Source organism: Strix aluco, chromosome 24 (assembly GCF_031877795.1).
Source record: "Strix aluco isolate bStrAlu1 chromosome 24, bStrAlu1.hap1, whole genome shotgun sequence".
NCBI lineage: Eukaryota > Metazoa > Chordata > Aves > Strigiformes > Strigidae > Strix > Strix aluco.
Genome location: NC_133954.1, coordinates 5717173 through 5731763, shown reverse-complemented (window position 1 = coordinate 5731763; position 14591 = coordinate 5717173). Strand labels below are relative to the sequence as shown.

At 47.8% G+C, this 14591-nt stretch overlaps 1 protein-coding gene across 2 annotated transcripts in view; it reads left to right on the top strand.

Annotated features, from left to right (window-relative positions):
* LOC141934320 (acid-sensing ion channel 2-like) overlaps nucleotides 1–14591 on the top strand; it is a 104501-nt gene that overhangs the window by 41436 nt on the left and 48474 nt on the right. For both annotated transcript variants that reach the window (XR_012626302.1, XM_074849678.1), the window contains exon 2: nucleotides 13618–13768. Coding sequence is in view for 1 of the 2 variants with exons in the window: in XM_074849678.1 (XP_074705779.1) it covers nucleotides 13618–13768 (151 nt within the window). In the remaining variant the exon portion in view is untranslated. The remainder of the gene's footprint in view (nucleotides 1–13617; nucleotides 13769–14591) is intronic.

The window sequence follows — 14591 nt, the reverse complement described above, 5'->3', positions numbered from 1 at the left end:
AGCCAGGAGGGCAGGAACCAATGCATGCTGCTTGCATAAACGTTAAAATAAAAGGCAAAAAGAGGACAAATATAAAGACATTTTATGTAGTTGCTTTCGGAAGCCTTTGCACTGTGCTTTTAGGGTCATTTGCATTTGGATCAGAGGATGTTCCCACTGCTGGTGGCATCTGGGCTCCTTCAGAGCAATTTTGGTTGCTCCACTGTGAACTTACACTGCAGCAAATGGGAGCGAGGGCACAACGATGCTGTGAAGTGGCATCCCAGGGAGTGCATGAAAATAAAAATATTTATTTGTTTTGAGTGCAGGTTCTCAAAATTTTGCATTATTGCATTTTCCTGCTTCTGTAGCAGCAGCCAGTGGCTTTTACAGCAGGCGGGGGTGGGTTTTGTCCAACAAATGCTACTCCCTGTCAGCATAGGGTTGGCCAGAGGCTATGTGGCCAGAGGCAGAACCCTTATATTAGAAAGAGAAGTCTCTGTAGGTGCTTGGATACCAAACTGTGCAGTTTGGACAGTGGACAGGTAATTGGAGCGAGGATTTGGCACTTGGTGCCAAAAGGGTCTTTGTGGTGTAGGTAAGCCCTCATCTCAGCCTCAAAGCTGGGAGAGGAAGCATGTGTCGGGGGCTGACGGGTTGTGGTGGAGATATATAGATATATATATCTATAGATATATGAAGATATATATATATGTACTTGGCAATCTAATTAAAAGGATATTTTTCTACTTTAAAACCATGCTGTGTGCACTGAACAAAGTCATTTCCTTGCCTGGGTTATGAATATCTTCTGAGGTTATTACACGCTAGAAGCAACTGAAAGCACTGGATTGGGCCACACTGACTTTGTTTTCATGTGTGCTCAGCTCCAGGTTCCAGATCTCTGACTTGAGGATGCTCATGAGAGCTGAGGGGTGGTGTGTATCAAGCAAAAGCATAACTGCACGTTTTCTTACCTCACACAGCTTGGGGTCTGTCTCTAGTTCAGGCTGTTAGGTCTGTGTCTCCTCTGCACTATGTAGCAGGCAGTTTATAGTTGGAATGTATCTATATGTATGTGTTTTTTAAAGAAAAAACGCCTCACATCTGGGAAACTGTTTGCTCACAAAGAGCTTTGAGTGCCCCTCGAGTGTGAAACATGCTATAAAAAGGTAAAAAAGGAGCTGGAGGATACCTAGGCCCTGTGGTAGACTTTAGGCCCTAGTAGACCGTAAATAGACTCTTTGGAGGTCTCCACCAAAAATATCTGTGTGTTGGTTTTAAGAAGGGATGCAGACGAGCTGCCCAGCTCCCTTGTGCCCCGTTACACCTGTATTTGCTCGGCTGAAGGGATCCCCCTTTGTTTCTCTTGCCTTGCTGCATTTCATGCTTGCATTTACAAAGCAAATTGTCCCTGTCCTGGGGTTTGGGGACTTCCTCGGGCAAAGCTGCTCCCTGCGGGATCACGAGTGTCATTGTAATTAACATCAAATTCCACATCAGGATTGCTTGGGAAGGTTTTGAGTCGATAATGAGTTAAGGGATAAAAAAATCTTGCCTTTGGACTAATTGGGCTTTCATCCATCATCGGTGATGGAGCAGGATTGCCCCAGAGCTGGAGGGATGCAGCCACAGAGGGGATGCTCGTGCCTGGCCAGTGCTTCATGCCCTGTCTAAATTCCATGTTGCTGCTGCTCAGCTGAGGGATGCGTACAGCAAATCCTTTAACACACTCCAACTCTTGGCAAGAGCTGGGGTTTTGCTGGGTGTGTCTGGTCCTGGGGCTTCAGTCGAGTCATTCAGAGGTAGTTCCTGAAATCCCCTGTGTAACTCAAAGCACCGGCTCTGTGCTGCAGGGTTTTGTGTCCCACCGCCTTTCTGGAACAGCAAGGGGCTGCTTGGAGCTGTGGCTGTACAAATAATAAATAGTGGCTATAAAATCTCTCACTGAATTCTGAATTGGCTACTTCAGCAGTAATTTAAATTAAAAGGCCAACTGAGGTTAATCCTTTAGCTAAAGGATGCTTAGAGAGTGTCTGACTGCAGAGGCCGGAGATCGGGTACTTGTGTGAGGTTTGGGAATACAGAGTACAAAACCCTTACTGTTTGGTTTTTTTTTTCTTTTACTTTCCCCTAGAAAATACTCCAGTCCGTTTCATAGTCCTTGTAGGGCTGCCTCCAAAAAGCTGTCCTGCATTGAACGAGCTACATGTATGTTTGTTGCGAACAGCAGAGCCTGGCCTGGTTATATCAGTATATATACTCCATAGTCCAAATCTGACTCAATCCCCCATAGAAAGTGTTCAGGAATGATTTATATTAACCCAGCAGGAGTCAAGTGGATTTGTTGAGAGCGTTGTGCCCCGCTGCTGTCGTGGCTGGAGACCTCCCTGCGCACGACTGGGGTACAGCCCGTGCTGGGCTGCGCCGCCGCAGCCTGTCTTCTCCTCCAGCGCTGCTCTGCTCTAAAGAGTGACTATAAAAATACCAACATATCATGCCTGGTTTACTGCCACTCATAGATTTTGAGATCCAATCTGCCCCGTTTACAAGCATGAATTTTTTTTTTTTCCTGCTTGCCAGTACCAATTTACCCTGGAATCGGAAAGCCATGTTCTCAGTGACAGTGATGATATAAAACTGCAGTTGCATCCCTGGGTGAGTATTTGTAGCTGAAACACGGGGCAGAAAGCAGAGCTGTGCTGACTCTGCCTAGCTAAAAGTGGGGAAAAAGAGCAAAAAGATTTGATTTCCTGTGGGCAGTCAACTGAGCAAGAAGGGGCTATGGTTACTAATTATCTGTTTGCAATAAATTCATTCTGAATTTCAAGCACAAGATTTTTTTATACCTTGCTATAAACCAGTGGCTGCATAGAGCTGTCCCTCTCATCCTGTATGGTTTAAATGGATGGATCTGTCCTAGGGAAATAGATGCTTAGGTGCAACGAATCCTGCCCATCATCAGCCTTAGGCTTAAAACAAACTTTATCTCAGCTTGCGTTTATATGTACCTCCATGTGTACTTCCCTCCCTGCTTTGCTGTTCTCCACTGACTGCAGGAGTCTTGGTAGCGGGGTTTGGGTCCATATTTTACTGTAAAGTCTTGAATTTAGGTTGGATAAAATCCGCTTTAGCTGTTATTTTCATGTTTTCCCTGCCGTAGGGGGACCGTTTGTTTTGCAGCTGTCATTGGGAATAATTTAGTTCCAGCTGGGGATAGACCTGCCGACATCATGTTTCGTTTGTCATGTCTCTGGATGCTGAAACACTGCGTTACCACAACGCATCCGCATGGTAGGGAGCAGAGAGGTGAAGCATGGTGGGATCAGATGTGCTCAGTCCCGGGAGCAAGTCCGGAGATGCCTCTGGTCCACCAGTTGCCCCAGGAGTGCAGCAGCCACCTCTTGTGAGCCGATGCTTGGAGGTCGTCTGGCTCTACGAGGAGTGGTTGCGTAGCTGGTGTGTCGAAAGCAACAGCATTTTAGCTGATCAGAGGCCTGATTCAGCTCACTCCCGTCTGTAGCAAAACTCTGCTGTTGGCGTTCGGTGCAGGATGGTATAAATATGGCAAAGATGTCTGCGCTCCTCATATTACTGTAATTTTCGAGCACCTCACAGGCGTGGATGCCTCATGTGCTCCTGTGGAGTCAGGCACTGCCAGTATCCCTAATCTACCTGTCCACAGGCTGTGTTTTCCCCACAGGAGGTGAGAACATGACGACTGCCTGTCCTGCCTGCTCCACACACCCCAAGGTAGTCCCTGAGATGAGACTCACCACCGCGCTGATGGCACGTGCGGGCGTGATGGGGCATGGTTGTGCGTGCATGAGTGATGGAAAACAGCTTTGCTTTCTGGGATTTTCTGCACCAGAGAGCAGTGGGGCATTGCTGGGAGGTCTCTGTGCAGCCAACGGGTGAAAGAAGAAAGACACTATGCATGCAGCCCCTCCAAAGTGTTCGCTCTTCCAAATGCTGTAGCCATCACACGAAAGTTGAAAAAAGTGCTTGGTGCTAATGTTTGAGCATCTCTAACTAAAGTGCCTGGAAGTGCATTATGGAAATATCTTTTTCAATTGACTGTAGAGACATTTAAGAGCCTAAATGGTGGGGCTCTGAATTATGGCTTGGTTATATGCCAGCGAAAACCTGCAGTGCAAATCCCGTGGTGTACGAGGGGCATAAAACCATCACCCAGCTGTATGGCCATGGCCATTCACACTGGCTGTGGTGGCCAGGCTGGTCCTGAGCTCCACCCCAAGCCTGTGCTGGGTGGGGACAGGCTTTACTTGTGCCCCAAATACTTCACTTCAGGCAGAAGTTGTAACACTCAGGGCTGTAAGTAGTAAAAGCCTCCCGGGGTTTTAAGCTTCGCTGGCTACAGAGAAATCCTGTTTTCAGTACGATGTCTAGTACTTATCTCCTCTGCGTGAGGGTAAGGGAGCAGTTGCTGCTTTTCCTTCACAAAAGGCATGAGATGAAGTTGTCCCGTTGAGAGTATTTGTAGCTGTTTGTCCTTTTCATGAGGCTGACGCCTCCCTCCTGCGCCAGCTCTGCAGAAAGCCTGGGCTTTCTAGGCAGGGAATGGCCTAAAAAGCTTCAGACATGAGAACAATTTTATAGTAAGGAGCAAACACTTCTGGTGCTGGCTGGGGAGGAACCGTTCTGCAGGGTTCTCAGTATCTCAGGAGGGTTGTGGAGGGGCTGAAGGCCATGGCTGAGGAGTCTCCAGCCAGTCTCACCCTGGATGACCAGGACTGCCCCGCTCATGAGCGTTTCCCCATCCCTCCCTTGGCTTTGGGCTTGATGGTTTTAAGGTGCATGATTTTACGATCTGAAGATGGTCGATCAGCATTCTCTGGAGAACTCATTTGGTAGTTCCTTACCTGGAGGGATTTGGGTTTGACACCAACATTTCAAGTCCAAATGTTTTATCCACCCTCTTTGCTAAGGCACCTGCGTGGGTATCTTCACGAGGATGAGGGCTGGGGGGATCTGTGGGCTCCTGTTGCACACGCTGGAGGTGTTTTTGGCAGGGCCATGCAGCAATATTGCTGTTGTCAATCCCAGAGCTGCAGCTGCTGCTGGGCTGGAGACAGAGCTGTGCTGCTGCTCAGTAGGGAGTTCAGCAAGGGTAATGAAGAAAATTCATTAAATGAATCAGTGGGGAGAGGTTAGGAAGACAGATTGTAATTATTATCCAAATAAATCCTGGCCCTCAAGCCGTGTGTTGGCACCTGTTAAAAGGCTCCAGGGCTCCTAAAGCCGGGACACGCAGAGCTCATCCATGGGTTGCTGCTGGTGGAGGGACAGCCTTGGTGGTCAGGCAGGAGAAATGCAACACACCGTCACCTGCCTTTCTCCTCTTTTCACACCATCTGCTGCTTCCTGAGGGCATCATCCAGGTTGTTGTTTGACCTTGTTCAACCTGAGTCTGGTGATATTACGGTCCCAGCCTGGTGTGTCTCAGGCCATTGACCTCATTTCACCTGTGAGCAGTGCACATTTGTACACGCCCAGGCCTCACACTTGCGCTGGGGCATTGATTTTTGTAAGATGAGAAACTTTTTGTTAAAAAAACTCACCCTCTCTCCACCTCCAAAACCCCAAAACTCGTAAAATGGTGAGGATGGTGTTCTGCGTTGGGTTACTGAAGGACCAGTGGATGCTCTCCTGCAAACCGAGTCTTGGGAAATCAAGAAAGATTCATGGGTTAATTTGTGTTCATATGGGAGATGAACCTTTGTGGGAGCATGCAGATATGGTTTCCTACAATTAATAAATTATGGTCTGGTGGGACAGAGCTCCTGTCGCATTGTTCTGCATCAGTTTGTTATGTGTGGAAGTAATTAGGGCTTGACAGGGATCAGAGAGAGGGTAGCAGTTTTCTTAGTTTATGGACCAACATAATTCTCAAATATTTGGAGCTTCACCATTATAGTTTATTCATTTGCTGCCAGAATATTAGTGTTATATTTCTTTTTAAATATCCACTCAACCAGTGCTAAATTGCAGTGATCGCTGTGGAGGTGATTTATGCCAGCTATAAGGACCCTCCATAAGCACTCACCATTCAAACAAATGCTTGCACCAATATGCCATTACAGGGAGTGGCTGATTGCACAAATAAGAAGAAAATGGCAATATCTCTTGGTGAATTAAATGTGCTGGCCTGTCATACCTCTGCGTTAGTGCTGCTAGAGTTTAACTGTTCTTGAAGGGTAGAATATAGAGGTATGAATTGTGATCCACCGGGCAATGTTTAGTGCCATCCTATAAAATAAACAAATTAAAAAGAGACTTGGTCCTGTCCAGTGGCAAAAACTGGTTTTGAAGGCAGAGATCTGTGCATTGGGTGTTACACGTTATGTAGCAGCTTGTCAGCAATGGTAGACTATTACATTTGGGCTGGCCGCTGCTAGTTTGTAAAAGAAATAACGTTAATGCTAGCACAAGACTATCTTAGCCTCAAGCGGTACCTAGGACCTCAATAACTTCTTATTTAAAAACAACAGACTTGTGTAAAACCAGAGCTGACATCCCTGGTGTTCCCATACAGTCGTGCGACAGCGGTGCCTGGAGGGGTACGGGCAGACATCGAACTGATTTCAACGAAACATCTCCCTGCCTTGCCTTGCAGAGTTGCTTGACAAGCCCCGCTGGGATGTCTCAGTCTTGGAGGCCGAAAGGAAAACCCTGTCCTTGTAAACACATCTCTGACAGCTTTTATGGCTCTGCTTTCTGGAGCTCCATCCCCATTACTCTTCCCCGTTGCAAGATTAAACCTGACACCATGAAGGATGGATAATATTTTGTTTGTCTGACATGCTTCTGTGCCAGGTTTCCAATAATACAAAACAAACATGGATTTAAAGATAAACCTGTGGCTACCCTTTGAGGAGGAGAAGATACCAAAGTATGTCATCTATATGCATTTTCCATCCTGGTTTATGTTAATGTTTGAAAGAGCCGTGCCTTGCCATATGTTTTTTTGAGGCTGACAGACCAAGTCACCTTTTTAATACGTGGGTCTGTGAATTTTTTGTATTTCTTCAGTGTCTTTGTAGGACTGAGATACATAATCCTGTCCAACGAAGAGGATGCCCTGGTAAGGCTTGCATCCCCCTCTGACTGGGATAGGGACTTGATTCCTTCTTTCCTTCTGTACTTGCATTTGGGAGGGAGATGAGGTTCTTTCTGCCCATTAGATGTGAGTTCCCTCCTTACCAAGCTGTCATTGCAGTCTTGTTCTCCTTTGAAAGAGATCCCCTTGGGATTTAACGTTTCAGAAACCTGTTTGTTGTAGGCATCTGTTGCAATTTGCTCTTCGCAGCCATCATTTCATTTTAAATAATGTACCGCTACCTCCTGCCAGGGTGTGAACAAATAGACCATCATGATGCGCTTGCATGGAGCCAACCGGACCGTGCTGTTCCTTGCACCTCGAGTGGAATAATGACATGGCTCAATGCCACCGCTCAGCGGGTGCCACGGGAGAGCTGGTAGCTATGGGAATGTATCGCTGTGCCAAAACCTCAGAAATAAGGTCTTCTTTCCTGCTAAATAGGATCTTTTTCCCATCATCTCATGTGTGTTCCTGCCCAAACCCATCTCTGTTCTCCCCAGGCCCTTTCAGCTTCATGTTCCCTTTCTCCTGGACCTGTCTAGAAAGTCCTTTAGTTTTCCTTTTTGCTCTGTTGTCCCTGATGTTGTTGGATGTGGCTTGATAGGATATGTGTCTCTGAACCTTCGTGTACTGCAATTGTGGGGAAAATGATTGTGAAGGATGCTAATTTGCTCTTTTCAATCGTTAGTACCTTAATCTGACAACTAATGTCTTGCCTTGTCAGTGAGCTCTAGCCTGCGTCTTTGTCTGGATTGAGAAGAGTAATTTCCAGACTTCAAATTACTTGCTTTTACCATAATTTTGCTCCGTATTGAAAGGATAATTTATCAGCAGATATGCTTGTCCTGTGTATGCTGGTTATAAACTGTGAAATACCTTTTTCTCTATTACTCCAGTCAGGCTTCCTTGCGTTTTGAATATCAATCTTTTTTGGGCTATTGGTTGGACAGACAGCAGGATATACATTGATGTCTCGGAGCTTTTGATGGTGGTGTCTTCTGTTTTGTACTTGCAGTCTGTCTGAGATACCCACGCTCTGCTTTTTAATTTCACAGGATACACATATTTCCCTCTTCGTGCTAAAGAAGGGCTCATTGTGTCACTCGTACTGTTTCACGTATTTTGAACATGTTTACCTTTGTACATAAATGGAGATTTTTCAGACGAGCTGTCAGAAGTAACTGGTGATACATCAAAGAAAAATATTGGTATTTTTATAGACTATTCTCAAGGTACATGTTTGTGTCTGGCTTGTGCTGGACCTTCTTTTTATTGCAAGTTAAAACATTACTAACAGCAAGGAGTGCTGTTTTCCCGTAAGACAAATAAACTGAGGTTAAATCATTCTGCATTGCCTCGTGTTTACTGTCTCAGGTGTACCACTGCAGTTAATATATACTGATGTTGACCATATATACTGATGTTGACCTTTCCAAACGGCGTTGTCCTTTTGTCCTGATGATCTGATAATGCCCTGAATCCTTCCCTGTTATCAGGGAGCCCAGAAGAGCCTAAAACAGAGAGGATCCCCTGAAAAAGTTGTATCTTTCTAAATAACCATTCATAGCAAAGGTGAGAAGGTGAGGAACAGCACAGCCCCGTTTAATGTGAGTTGAAATGAATGGATATGGATTTTTGAACTCGGCTATGTCTTTTTAAATGCTGTTACAAATAGTCTTTTATAGCTTCTTAGAGAAAGATGGGAAAGCTTGTGGTTGAAGGTCTCGAGAGGGATGTGCTCACGGTTGTCCCGTGCCGTAGTCTGCCGCTGCGGTCAGGCATTACGGTGCTCAATGCCCGTAGGCTAAGCCCTGCTGTGCACGGCTTGGCTACGTGCAGGGAAATTTTATATGTGGGGATGGCATATATTTAAATATATGGCATTTATATATGGTTTGGTAGGGGACTTTCCATATAGGCATCGGGATTTCTCCTGGTAGAGGAGGTGGAAGGAGCCTGCCCAGGGTTTGGGGAAGAAGCTAGCCAGCAGCAGAGCATGGGCATCCTGTGGGAGCTGTGCCATCGAGGAAGACTGAACCCTACGGGGCTTTCCCTAATGCCTGCTGCCTCTCCCCAGCTCCCTCCTAAGCAAGGCTGTTGGCCGCAAAGCCAACATCGCTGTGAAACCCAGCTGAGGTTGAACGCCCTGTCCGTGCTCAGAACGGTGCTCGCTCCATGCAGCGTCAGTGGATAGCAGGATGGGTGGGATATGTTTTCTGGGGTGTGGAGAGGTGGTACATAGAGGTGAAGCTGCTGTTACGTGTGGCATGTTGTATGTAGTAGGGTGGTGACTGCTGGGACTGTAGTGCAGGAGCTAGCAGAGGTTTTCTAGGGGGCTGCTTCAGGGGCTTCTAGGGAGCTTCTTTAGCTGCAATGAGCAGGATGGTTTCCCTTTCTTTCCTTCTTCCTTTTTTTTTGTCTGTCTTGTTTGTTTGTTTGTTTGATGTATTTGTGACTCCTTCTGCCTGGGAGCAGGGCTCAGCCTAGCAGAAGATTGCCTGAAGGCATCCCCAGTAGCTGCTTGAGCATTAACACTGCTCATGGCTCACAGCTGCCTTTCCCACAGGGTCCCTGTGAGCAACCTTGTCCTGCAGCGAAAGGCTCTCATTTCTTCATCCTCAGTTTATTCTCTTTGATTTTCAGTTCTCTGTGCTTTCAGGCCTGGGTCCTCGTAGCCCTGGTGGTGCTCTCCCAGTGAGGGCTGCTGGAGGTGAGCAGTGTAGCCACCTCAAACCCCGAGTGGAGGCATCTGCATGGGGTTTAGTTGGATCAGGAATGTGCTTTGGGAGCGAATCTCCCAACTGTCCCCACTTACTGTGCTTTGGTTTGCACTGAGGAGCTGTCTTGGAGTACTTGGGCACAACTCCTTGTGGATGAAACTTAGTGGGAAGATGTGCTCCAGCCCAAATGGGCACCCAGTGCATGGAATTGGGCTCAGACTGGTCCAAAGGAATAAAAAGCCCTCAGTCATGTCTGGCTTTAGGTCCTCCTCCCCAGCTGTTTTGTTCTGTACGTCTTCTCCTGGTCCATGTATCCCTTGTTGGTCTCCTCTTGACCACTGGTTCTGTTTAGCCACTAAGCCTGGCGGTGACCCTACCGCAGAGTTTTGATGCTGTTCGCTGGCTCTGGGTGCTTCAGCAAAGATGCCTGAGTGCTCCTTAGGACAAGTGTTCATGTTCTCCGTCATATCTCCGTCACGGCTCTGGTGTGGTATGTGGCTGTACAAAGCTGTAATAACTGCCTGATTTTCAGAGATGAAAGGATGGATGTGCACCAGGAGCCTTAATGAGGATCTGTGCTTGCTGGTGGCTCTGTCAGTGGTCTGGATGAGGGGATTGAGTGCACCCTCAGTGAGTTTGCAGACAACACCAAGTTGGGTGGGATCGTTGATCTGGTTCTACAGAGGGATCTGGACAGGGTGGATCAATGGGCTGAGGCCAACTGTATGAGGTTCAACAAGGCTCAGTGCTGGGTCCTGCACTTGGGGCACAACAACCCCAGGCAATGCTACGGGCTTGGGGGACAGTGGCTGGAAAGCTGTTGGTCAACAGCCGACTGAATGTGAGCCAGCAGTGTGTCCAGGTGGCCAAGAAGGCCAATGGCATCCTGGCTTATATCAGAAATAGTGTGGCCAGCAGGACTAGGGAAGTGATTGTCCCCCTGTGCTCGGCACTGGTGAGGCTGCACCTTGAATACTGGGTTCAGTTTTGGGCCCTTGCTGCAAGAGAGACATTCAGGTGCTGGGGTGTGTCCAGAGAAGAGCAACGAGGCTGGTGCAGGGTCTGGAGCACAGGTCTGATGGGAAGCAGCTGAGGGAACTGGGGGGGTTTAGTCTGGAGAAGAGGAGCTGAGGGGAGACCTCATGGCCCTCTGCAACTCCCTGAAAGGAGGGTGCAGAGGGGGGGGAGGAGTCTCTTGAGCCAAGGAACCAGCGCCCGGACAAGAGGGAATGGCCTCAGGTTTGTGCCAGGGGAGATTTAGATTGGAAAAAACTTCCTTACTAAGGGTTATTAAGCATTGGAACGGGCTGCCCAGGGAAGGAGTTGAGCCACCATCCCTGGAGGTGTTTAAAGGTGTAGATGTGGCACGTAGGGACATGGTTTAGTGGTGGACTTGTCATTGTTCGGTTAACAGTTGGACTCGGGGATCTTAAAGGTCTTTTCCAATCTAAATTATTCTTTTCTAAAGAGCAGCAGAAAATCATCTGTCTTCCCTGGAAAAGTTTCCTTGCAGAGTCCTGGGGGTGATGTAGATGATGCCAGCAGCACCTGGATTTAAGCTGTGTCTCGGATGGTGGCTGGGGTTTGCTGCTGCTCAGGAGCAGATGTGGGGCTGGGAAGCAGTTGCATTTCTTCCATCCATGTGCCAACACATCCCAGGTTGTGTATGGCTGGACAGGTTTCCCATCTTCTCCTACTGTGCAAGAGCAACATCTGCCAAGGTCGTGGCAGATGAGCTCTTGGCCATGGCCAGCAGCCTTTCATGGACTTTGACGGTCGCTTGCCAAGGGTGGAGTGGAGGGGATGGAGGAACACCCCTTCCTTTTCAAGTCACCATTTGGTTTCTTTTCCTGGGATTGAGGTCCCAGACATGCAGCTGAATTGAGCCTCGGGCTGCTGTCACTTTAGATCTTGTTTGTTGGAGAAACATGCCCTAACTGAAGGCTTTACACTTAAATTTTTACAGCTGCAAAGGGCCGTATAAAAAGCCTCATAAAATTGTCTGGATTTATTTGGCTAAAGACCGCACTGTGTACATCAGCATCTAAATCCTTATTCAGCATTTACAGTGTGCTGTTGTCGATATAAGCCTGCTTGTTTTCCCGTGATTTTCACTAATGCAGGTTTTCTTCTTGCTGTATTTTGAACTATCCTAATTAGAAATTTTTGACTTCTGCCTTCAAAGCCTATCTGGGAAAACCCATCTACAGGGCACTGGCTGCTAACACAGGCTTACTGTTGTTTAGCTTATCTTTCCAGCTTGAATGGTTTAATAGGTCAGTCAAGTATTAAAATGGGATTTTCACTTGCATGTAAAATCTTTTTTAAAGGGCATTCCCCCCGCCCCCCGCAAACGCTTCATATTCTCTGCATCCATTTTGCTCCAATCAGAGGTTTTAAACTTGAATATGATTTTGTATTTCTCTTTTTTTCACCTGCTTCCCTGATGCTGTGATTATAAGGCATATGTCAATATTTGAGGGGAATAAATTGCTGATGACTCCAGCTTCTGTTTAGTTTTATGAATCATCTTGGGGTCGTGTAATCTCAGCAACTGCGTTAGCGACTTGTGATTTCTGATGGGACTGCAGCCAGCATGCCGCTTGGTGTTGGGCTCCCTTCACTCTGAATATTCATTACCGGTGTTTGCCGATTGCTTACTGATTGCAAAACCCAAACTTTCCGTGAAGCAGCAGAGTGACTCGAAAACAACTCAGGCTCCCCATTTCATGCTGGTGTTTGTCAGAAGTCACCATGTGCAACGGTTGGGGGATTTCTAACTGGCTGTGAACCATTTTATCCTCTTTTATATAGGAGGAGGTTCTGCACATCTGCACATCCCCTGGTCTGTCAGTGCAAGGCATAGGAGGGACTTGGGTTTTAATCTTTGGTTTCCCAAATGTTCTCCCAGATTGGGGGAAGGCTGAGCGCAGGACTGGCCAATGCCTGAGACTGTCAACAATGCCACCACATTGATGTCACATCTCTGCTGCCCCACCAAGAGCCACCCCACTTGGAAGCCCCTGTCCCCCCACACTTGGAAGCCCCTGTCAGCCCTGCTTTGCAGAGCTGGTGGTGGCCTGGAAGCCCCCACCGGGGATTTTCCCAGGTTTCTTTCAAGAGACCGGCCAAATTGGGACTGAAGAAGATCAAAGGTGATGGAGGATATCTGTCTTCATTTGCCCAAGTGTTTTTCACTCTTATTATTTGCCAGGTAGTGGTAGAGTGAGGAGTTCATGGCACGTTGGGGTTTTTTGTGTCGGGAGAGCACAGGCATCCTGCACGTTGCTCCCTTTGGGCGGAAAGCAGCGGGCGTGAGCTATGCCTACAGGGTTTGACATTCAGCAGCTGGATGAGCACGGAGTAAGTGTGGGCTTCAGTGCCGGCGTGTCTGTCCTTTGGGGATGAGCCCCCCTCTTGGTCTGCAGCCATGAGCACGCAGCAGTGGCGGACTGAGGTGCCCTACACAAAACCAGCGAGTGGCATTATATTTTAGTCCAAGCTCAAACACAGCGTTTAAGCGTGTTTCTCGGAGACTTAACGTGGTATGACTCGAGCTGCTGAAGACATTTGTTCACTCCTCTAAAATGGCTTTCCCTTCCTCTCGTCCATCTTTTATTTTCTGTAAGGAGAACACAGTGCTCTAAATGATTAAACTGAGTTAGATTTATCTGCAGACATTTCCCTTCCAGCTGCGATGTGTGGCCGTTTTTCATCCCTCTGCCCGTGTTTGGGTGGGAAGAGGCATTGATTATATGGGAAATATTATATTATTTATCTCTTCTCTCCTCTCAGGTGTTTACAAAGTATGGGAAATGCTACATGTTTAACTCAGGAGAAGAAGGACGACCTCTTCTTACCACGGTTAAGGGTGGAACAGGCAATGGACTGGAAATCATGCTAGACATACAGCAGGATGAATATTTGCCAATATGGGGAGAAACAGGTAAGACTTTATTTTTCCTCCTGCAAACATGGATGTACTCGTGATCTTTTTGGAAAGACCATCCCATCCCATCCTTCCCAGCCAATGTCTGAACCAGCTCTTGAAAGCAAGAGTTGCTCAGTCTGCACAGAAATTAGTTGCTTTTCTTGGTGTCTGCGGCTGCCAGTGGGGACCAACATTTCTGTAGTTCAGCTCATCAGTGAGTGCTGGACTCGGGTGTCTCGACACCAAAGTTTGGGATGCCAAACAGGAGTGTCATTGCCTGTCCTGGGACAAGTGTGGGCAGTTGTGGGTGACAAGAAGCGTGATGTCTCCTTCAGATGCTCCAACACGTCCCTCTTCCCTAGAAAGGCATTTTTGAGAGGCCGTGTTCAAGGTGGACCTCCAGCTGCTGTCTCTGTTTTCCTCCTCCTTGAACTCTGGGGACATTCATTGCCATAATCGTTGTTGTTGCGTGGGTTAGTGCTGCCTGGGTGGACCGAGGGCTCGGCTCATTCACTCGGAGCATTTGGGATGGACGACATCTGTCCCCTAACGAACCCAACTGGGTCGGACATCTTCTGAAGAGCCAGTGTGCTGCACTGCTGTCCTCTAGTCCTGGCACAGAGAAGGGCAGGAGGTGCTGACCAGAAGGGCTGGGGCTCTGTGCTGTCTCGCAGGTCTTATGGGTTGGGACAGCAGCACTCGGAGTGGACGTGGAAACGCCGCCTCCTGCAAGGGCAGCTCAGCAGCTCCCATCATCCCAACGGAGCTGCCACAGTGGGAGTTGCTGGCAATGCTGGTGCCAGTTTCTTTAATGAACCCTGCTACAAAACTGGCGGGT